Source organism: Sinocyclocheilus anshuiensis, unplaced genomic scaffold, assembly GCF_001515605.1.
Source record: "Sinocyclocheilus anshuiensis isolate Anshui unplaced genomic scaffold, SAMN03320099.WGS_v1.1 scaffold154, whole genome shotgun sequence".
NCBI classification, from domain to species: Eukaryota; Metazoa; Chordata; class Actinopteri; order Cypriniformes; family Cyprinidae; genus Sinocyclocheilus; species Sinocyclocheilus anshuiensis.
Genome location: NW_015546101.1, coordinates 1,056,601 through 1,065,806, shown reverse-complemented (window position 1 = coordinate 1,065,806; position 9,206 = coordinate 1,056,601). Strand labels below are relative to the sequence as shown.

Below are 9,206 nucleotides of genomic sequence, written 5' to 3'. Positions count from 1 at the left end.
TTATTTGTATACTCGTAAATGCATTTAAAACATTAATCTCATAACATTATTTATTGCAGTTGTAATTATTGTTGTTTACAGTGTAAATTATTTAACCTGACTGGTAGCAGCCCTATAGTGTATATTGAATTTATTGATAAATTGTAATAATTTGACATGTAAGATGATGCATACATCTAAAAAGGTTAAAAATAGGCCTTTGTAAAGGTAAATATGCAGATTTAAGTATGTAAAAGCTGATAGAACACTGATGAAAATATTGCTTCAGAATAAATTGTTTACTCCACCAAAAATCTCAGTAATGCAGTTATTTTGCAGGGATATTTTGTATGGAATATTGTCTGCTGACATTAAAAGTTCACTGTATATCGTAGTAATAAATACCATTTATTACAGCAATGATATTTTGTTTTCTTTTTAATTTATACACATTAAATATTACATATATGTATGTAATAAAATGTGTATTTCCATTACCGGTTTAGGTCTTAAATTTCATACAAGGTGGTATTAAAAAAAGTCTTAAGTCTTAAATTTTACTTGTTCATGTCTGCAGAAACCCTGAGATAATATATATAATAAGGTAATATATATATTCTTATTTATTTATTTATTATTTATTTATTTAAAGTCTGTCTAAAGTTAACAGTGTTTAAAAAGTGCAGTCCACATGTTTACATGTTTATGTAGTGTGGTACAGTACATAGTAGTACATAAAGTAGTGTGGTAAAACAACAGATTGTTTTTATATTTCTGCAATCTACTTCAGTTTGTGTGATTTGTTACTGACTTTTATATTAATGTTTACACCAGGCTTATTTGTCAGTGCTTTATGTTGTCATAATTATTACATGCTTACAAGTTTGGAACTTCAACAAATCAGTAAATATACTACGGTCATTGTAGTTGTTAAATAAAAATGTCATTCATATCAGTTGATGCATCACCTAATTTAATCGTAACATATAGGCCTTGCCTACAGAAAAGAACAGTTATGTTTAATCTAATATTGTGTTGGTCATACTATACAATGATTTATAGCTTGTCTTTGTTGAATAATACAGAACATAAAGAGCTTTAAAAAAGAATTGCATATTAAATCGCAATATTGGTAAAAAACAATCGCAATTAGATCATTTTCCAAAATCGTTCAGCCCAAGCTATGGCAGATAACCAAGTGGCAATATTAAAATTCAATCTTATTTAGTGTGTATAAAGAGGGAGAGAAATTATTATTCAGCAGAATGTATTAATGTGATCAAAAGTGACAGAGTTCAAAAAAGTTTTTGGATAAATATGGATTTTGAACTTTCTCTTCAAAGAATCCTGAAAAAATTTATTATGGTTTCTACAAAAATATTAAGTGGCACAAATGTATTCAACATTGACAAAAATAAGAAGTAAAGCTGTAAAGTTTTTTCACCTCTGCTTAACTTTGTTCTGTTGGTCTGTTTATGTAACTTTGTCTTGGTCTATTGTTCATGTAACTTATATTTTAGGGACAATATTCTCATTTTCTGCCTATTTTTCTGTGTTTTCCAGTTGTAGGATTGCTGGATCTCCAATGGAACCCTAGGATTCAGTGTATTGAGCCTCAGCGGCACTTTGTTGTGGGTTAGTCGCAATGAAGAGTGAGATTCCCTCTGATGTACGACGTAAGCAGGACCCCCTGAAGGGGCCTCTGGCTAACCCTGAACCCATGGAGACGGCTAAGAGCTTCCCCGCTGAGATGGAGGTGATTGGCAAGGCAGGAAGTGATTTTCCTTCTCCGCTATGTCCTGAGACCAGACACCGGCCTTCACGAGATGCTGGAAGTCGCAGAGACTGTGAAAGAGGGTTGTCGGGACGCAAAAAGCGCAAGAGCCAGCAGCCTGGGCCATCTTATTGTTCTCTGAAGGAAGCGCCAGTGAGTGAGGCAACCCTCACTCCGCCCCACCACAGGCCCATGCTGCTAGAGACACATAGTGAAGACGAGAGGAACCCAGAATCCTCATTGAGTGACTGTGCCTCTTCGCCCTCCTCCAGCCTTCGGTTTGGTGACTCGGACACTCTTAGCTCAGAGGAGGACGGTAGGCCGATGACAGTTAGACAGCAGCAGCTCAGGGTTCCCGGTTCGTCCTCCACGGGCAGTGCAGGAGGTGGGACGGGCACGGCAGTAGGCATGCGGCCGCTAGTCGCCCGGACTCGTGCCAGTAGGTCACATAAGTGGGCGCGGCTTGAGCCAGAAAGCAATCATGTGAAACGTCCATGTCTCAGCTCACGCAGGCCGTTGCACAGGAAGCGTATTGTGAAGGGCGGGGCAGGAGGCGGGGCACAGCGGACTCCAAAGCAGAAGGAGCGTTTACTGCAGCAGAGGAAGAAGCGAGAGGTGATTGCACGGAAGAAGTATGCCCTCCTGCACAGTACCAGCAGCTCCAGTGAGGAGCTGACCTCTGACTCCTCCTCCCCTTCCTCCACTGAGGCAGAGGATGAGCTGTATGTGGATGTTAGCAGCAGTAGCAGCCAAGCCAGTACTGTGGCTTTGGCCTCAGGTAAATCGCTTTTTATTATTTTACATTCACCCTAACATCAGTACATACTGTTTTTTACAGGAAGTTGTGGAAAGGACAAAAAGAGCTTACTGTTTGTTCATGTTGTACCTGTTTTGGTTTGAACAAGAACATTTGCTATTCTTCGTTTCCTGAACAGTCTGAAAATAATTTTTGTATTTAAAAAAAAAAAAAGATTAAAATACTTAAATATTAAATACTTTTCATACTTGCACAATTCACCCAAAACAACGATCCACAGATGTTGGGCGGGTGAACAGGACAAAGTTGTTGTTGTAATTGTAAAGTAAATCACTACTGGAACACTTTATTGACCAGTCAGCATCCAGGACTGAAAACACTGATTTATATTTTATAATGATATACTGTATATTAGGGCTGCACGATAAATCGCATGCAATTGTCATGCGCATCTCATTAGTAACTGACAAGCTACATAATATCGCGTTCATTATCGCAGGCGATTCATCTGCGGTTATGAACGTGATATTGCGTAGCTTGTCCGTGAACTATGGCTCTGTGTATTAAATGCCGCTCCATCTGAATGCACGTGATGGAGATTTACTACTAATCACAGAACCAGCTTTACTGACAAGATGTGCATGACAATTGCATGCGATTTATTGTGCAGCCCTAACCCTTTGGTTACCAACATTCTCCAACATTTTATATTTCACAGAAGAAAGAAAGTCAAACAGGTTTGGAACAATGTCAAGATAAGCAAATTGAGACAGAATTGTCATTTTTGCCTGCACCATCCCTTTAATGTTTTGACACCCCTCTTTAAAATATAGTTCACACTTATCGTTCTGTATAAGCCAATGCAAGACCACCCAAAAATATGTTAACCATCGATACCGATAATCATAAAATGCTTAATATCGGCGCCGATAATCGGCCAGGCCGATAATCAGTCGACCCCTAATCCAAATATAGAAGCTCAATGCGGAGAAGATCTGGATTAGGTGAAAACCGAAATCAAGCCATTCACACAGATGCATATTCAGCATTTTTAGACGGACAAATATGACTGCTGCACTAGCGTCACACAAGAGATGTAACCATGCAAAGGTAAAACAGTTTAAACCTGTAGAAAACACGTCGCGAATTTGTGGAGGTTTATTCCTTTTTTAAATGCAATCTGTGTGATGGGCGATTCGACTCTTTGTATTAAGCAGTGCATAAATACATGATGCTATTTTATTCATAATAGTTTATGCAATGTACGAAATTATGTTTGATTTATATGAGTTAATTTAGACGTAATGCACTTTTTCTTTTTATAGACAGTTATTTCCTTTGCATGGCAATTTAATGTGCTGCATTATTTTGCTCATTGTGCCCTCCTGTGGCTTCGGGAGCCAAAAGTTTCCTTCAGACCTATTTAATCTGCATATAAAACATTAGAAATTAGATATTTGTTACATTTTTATTTTGTATTTAACTGTTAAAACAAAAAATATTTGTTGTTTGTCTCAATAAATTAGGTTTCCTTGCGTTGACAATTTAAATGTGCTGCATTATTTTGCTCATTGCGCCCTCCTGTGGCCTCGGGAGACGAGCCAAAAGTTTCCTTCTGACATATTTAATCTGCATATAAAACATTAGAAATTAGATATTTGTTACATTTTTATTTTGTATTTAACTGTTAAAACAAAAAATATTTGTTGTTTGTCTCAATAAATTAGGTTAATTAAAAAAAAAAATGGTTAAATTAAAAAAAAAATTTCTATTGCTTTTTGTTTTAAAAAAAGGTTAATAAAAATGTCAATAATTATCGATACAGAAAAATACTGATTAGATAATAATGATACGAATGATACGATCCCTGCGCCTTCACACTAGAGTTTACGGTACGTTAAATACAGGTGCGTTGCACATCCATTCAGATGAATGAAAAACAGCACAGATCGCTTGGCGGAGAGTGAAACTCTTAAGTGCTCAGTCAGAGAGTGTTCGGCGAGTGAAAATATATCTAAGCTAAACTTATACTTAGCCTCCAACTCACACACTGGCGAGTAAAATCTGAGAATTTATTAGCAATTGGCTAATATTAGACATCATTTAGTCGCCAGAGTGAAGATTTAGTCGCATATGCGAGTGATTTACTCGCAATGTAGAGGGTTGTATATCGCCCAGCCCTAGTAGAAAATAGTTATTTTAATTTGTAGCAATAGTTTGCAGTAGTAGTGTTTTACTGTATTTTTGATCAAATAAATGCAGATTTGGTCAGTTTAAGAAATTTCTTACAAAACATTAAAACAGTTCACTGACCCCAAGCTTATGAAGTGTATATTTTTCTATTCTCTTTGCTTAAAGTTGATGTTTTATGAGGACTTTTTTTCATGCAGCCTCCATCTGAAATCAAATGGCATGTCAGCAGATCCATTTCCTGCCTTGCATTCCCTTGCATTCTTCTACTGTTGTATTTATATAATTATCTTAAAATCTATAAAATTGTCTAAAAAAAAATCCTTATCCAATAATCTCTCCAAATTTCTTGATCTTTAACTTTAATCTTTAAATATTCGTTTTCATATCAGTTTTTTGAGTTAGCTCACTAAATCTAATTAAGATTTATCAGGTTGGAAAGCAGAGATATTCTTTGAAAATGAGTGGATAAGATCAGAGAAGCTCTCAAACCCTCCAGAGGTTTTCATAGTTCATTCCTTCCTTCAGTTCTGCAGGAGGAGGCCTGCCATGTTACATCACTTCTAAAGGCCTTTCCACACTGAGCACGAAAAAGCGAAACGAATATCGGATGCGATGACGCGCTGGAATAAATCAGTAGATTTCTATGGATGCTTCCACATAGACTGCAAACATTCGCGCACCGAAAATGCGAATGTTTTTTTTTTTTTTTAACCAGTCCGACAAATCTCTTCAGTTTCGCAAAGCGAAAACACGGGCCATCCAATAAGATTTTAGCTAGGATCACGTGACCGGAGCAGCTGCTGTTGCACAAAAAGGCAAGAGTGGTGGCGCTGTTTAGAAAATCAGTGTAAACAAACACAGAAGACGAGTATCCCGGATAAGAGAAAGAGAGTGGATATGTTGAGTTCTTGTTATCGTTGGTATTTGAGAACAGATTTATTCTCACGTTCTTTATACAGAATAACATTTTTATTAATTGTCCATTGAATTAGCCTATGTGATCTGTAGAGCACTGTCAGTTTTCTTCCACGTGCACGAGTGTTATGAGTCAGAGCGTGTTCACTCTTTTTCTACACATGAAATATGAAAGCAAATGAACATATGATTATGACGATATATTTTCTGTATGTGTTTTGTATGCAGCTCATGGTATTTTTAGAGCAATAAAGGATGTTTATGACAAATATTAGCAGTGTAGCTGCAGCTCATGGTATTTTTATAGCAATAAAGGATGTTTATGACAAATATTAGCAGTGTAGCGTTATTAAACATACAAAGAGTGCATGTGTCTGCTTATTAATCAAAATCGACTATAGATCTCAATTGGAAGTTGTTACAACCACTAGATGATGGTTTAAAGTGGGTAAGCAAATACATTAATAATTGCATACATTTTCAAGTGTAGCTTGATGCTTATTGTACTTCTAATTATATTTTAGGATGTAGCCTATTCTTGTAAGTATTATAGATAGTTTGTTTCTAGTGTAGAACCTTGTTTATCTGAATTTAATGCTGTATATTGAGCAGCGGATGATGTTAAATCCATTTATGAGATGCATATCTGAGGAAAAATGCATTGTTGGTCAGCGCCACCTAGCGTGCAGGCGTGAATTAGCAGAAGGTGAACAATCGTTTCGCGTTCGGTGTGAAGGCACCGTTCGTCGGCGATTCTCCTCGCTTTATCACATCGTGCTCAGTGTGGAAAGGCCTTAAGGGTGTAACGGTACATAGGCAGCAAAATGTGTAGCATTGCTCTCTTCACTTTTATATTTATTTGTTTTGAACCGTTGGTGTTGTTTCCAAAGCTTCAGTTTAAAGGCGCTTATACTGCAAATGCTCTAAAGAATGCTGAAGGCGAACAGAAATGAGATGTACAGCCGCCTGCTTGCAGCACGTCAGTCACACTCGTCAGGAAAATGAGTGAAACACACACAAACACACATTTTTATCAAATAATATGCCATTAATAGTGGTTCACTTCCGCGATTTGGTACGATTGCGTTTATATCAGCAGCAAACTGTACCGGAGTTCTCTTAACCCATACTCCAGACCACCCCTATTAAGCGGACGGTTTGCGGGTGCACACCCGAGTAGGGGTGGGAATCTTTAGTCACCTCTCGATCCAATCTGATTCCGATTCTGGGAGTCACGATCCGATTCCAGAATGATTCTTGATCTACTTTTTCCCCCTTATTAATTAGTTTACTGACTTGAGAATCTTAAAATCCTTACATTTACATATCCTTACATAAGCAATTATGTACTTTTAAAATAATTACAAATTGAAAAAAAATAATTAAAACCGTTGTATGTTAAGAATTTTATACTGTCATGACCGGCTCAAAGCCGTAACAAATGAAAGGAGGACATGCGGTTGGTAAGGTTGCAACAAGTTATTAACAAAAGAAAGGAAAAAGAACTGCCATTTCTGTTTGACACAGATGTTATAGAGTCAGACAGAACAAGTCTCACAACTCATAACAAAATCCAAATAAACATTCCAAAACCAAAAACAAACCAATCGGGAGCAAACCAGACCCTCTCCACACCAACAAAGCCACAACTCTTATAGCAGGAAGAACAGGTGGACATCGTTCTCCTGATGAGTCTCCTAGACACACCCACGGGCCAGCCGTAGCAGGAAGAGCAGGAGACTCATCACACTCCCCCCCTAAAAAGAGCACAAAAAAACCTTTTAATAAAAAAATAAAAAATAAAAAAAAAAAACTCAACCAAAATCCAAACAGTCCAAGTGGCAGACTCGATTCAGCTAGCAAATGTTCCTCAGCGTTTTCAACTCCGCAACTCCTTCCAGCAACCTTGGCGCCTAGGAAGCAAAATTAAGGAAGGGAAAAGAGAGAAAATCTGAGTTCTACAACACTTAGACTATGTGAACACGAGACAAGGCATCAGCGGTGACATTTTCTGAGCCTTTAATATGGCGTATATCCAACAGGTAACCTTGTAAAAAAACACCCCATCTCATTAGCCTTTGGTTGGGGTTTTTCCCTGACTCTGAGCATGATAAGCACTGGAGAGGTTGTGTTGGATGTGAAGTTGTTTCAACACTTGATCAAACAAATTAGAAGTAAAGTTACTCCCCTGGTCAGACTGGATAATTTTTGGTATTCCAAATACAGAAATAAACTGAGTTAGTGCTTTTACAACCAACTTCGCTGTTACTGAACGTAATGGGTATGCAGCTGGATATCTACTTACCTGGCACATGACTGAGAGCAAATACTCATTACCTGCTTTTGACCAGGGCAACGGCCCAACACAGTCCACAATAAGATGCTCAAACGGTTGGCTAATAGCTGGAATAGGATAAAGAGGAGCAGGTTTCAGAGACTGATTTGGCTTTCCCGTAAGTTGACAGGTATGACAGGATTTAATGTACTTAGACACGTCACACTTCAATTTTGGCCAAAAGAAATGTTTCAGGAGTAACTTATACGTCTTTTTCACCCCCATATGGCCAGATGTATTATGTGCGGTCTGTAATACAAGTTGACGGAGAGACAATGGTATTACAATCTGTACAACAGGATCACCAATTGCAAACTCTCCATGCGGAACCCACTTTCGAACCAACAACCCTTCCTCCAGGTAATACCCAGAAGATAGATTGCAAATTGTGTCATAAGAGACCATTCGACCAAACAACTCAACAAGAGTAGAATCAGCTTTTTGTTCCTTTATCAAATCATCTCGTGACAGACAAAACGGACGGAATTTCTAGAGTTTTACTCACCACTTTTTTCAAATCAGGCTTATCAACTGGTGTTTTACTCATAGATCGAGTTATCACACATGACGGCAATGCAATTAAAGAGTTTATCACTCTCTGATTTAAAGGCCATCGGAGAGGATGTAACCACCAACTGTGGCAAATCACCTCGCCAAACTCGTTCACCAGCCAAGTCATTTCCTAAGATTACCTGTACTCCTTCCACAGGCAAACCGGAACGTACAGCAACTTCCACTTCTCCCTGGATCAAATCAGATTGCAAAACAAGTTTGTGAAGCGGAACAGACATAAGATTTAAACCAATGCCCTTAATCAGCACATTACTTCCAGTATATGAATCAGTGGAAAAAGGGCAGCACCGACTCCAAAACAAAGGTTTCTGATGATCCTGTATCCCGAAGGATTTTAACAGGTACATCCTTTACAGAATTAACCAATCTGACAGTACCTTCTGTAACAAAGGGAGTAAACGCTGAAAAAAAAAACAGACGTGCAACTGTTCTGATCATCATGTGATGTCCGGGCATTTATGGTCAAAGCAACAGGTTTTGCAGGGGAACATTTTTTAGACTTCACATTCAACATGTCTTTTGTTTTTAACAATGGACATTCGTTCTTCCAATGACCAAACACATGACAATAATTACATGTATTTGCTCTCTCTTTTTCCCCAACAGAGCTATGTAATTGTCGCCAGGCGGATCACTTGATAGTTTGGCGGAGTGAACAGATTTACACCAGGGTTCTCGTT

General features: G+C 38.0%; 1 protein-coding gene across 4 annotated transcripts in view; it reads left to right on the top strand.

Moving 5' to 3' along the window:
* The window catches only part of rnf111 (ring finger protein 111), an 85,045-nt gene that overhangs the window by 26,936 nt on the left and 48,903 nt on the right, over positions 1–9,206 (top strand). For all 4 annotated transcript variants that reach the window (XM_016502079.1, XM_016502077.1, XM_016502078.1 and 1 more), the window contains exon 2: positions 1,543–2,531. In XM_016502079.1, coding sequence (XP_016357565.1) covers positions 1,625–2,531 — 907 coding nt within the window. In that variant the 5' untranslated portion in view covers positions 1,543–1,624. The remainder of the gene's footprint in view (positions 1–1,542; positions 2,532–9,206) is intronic.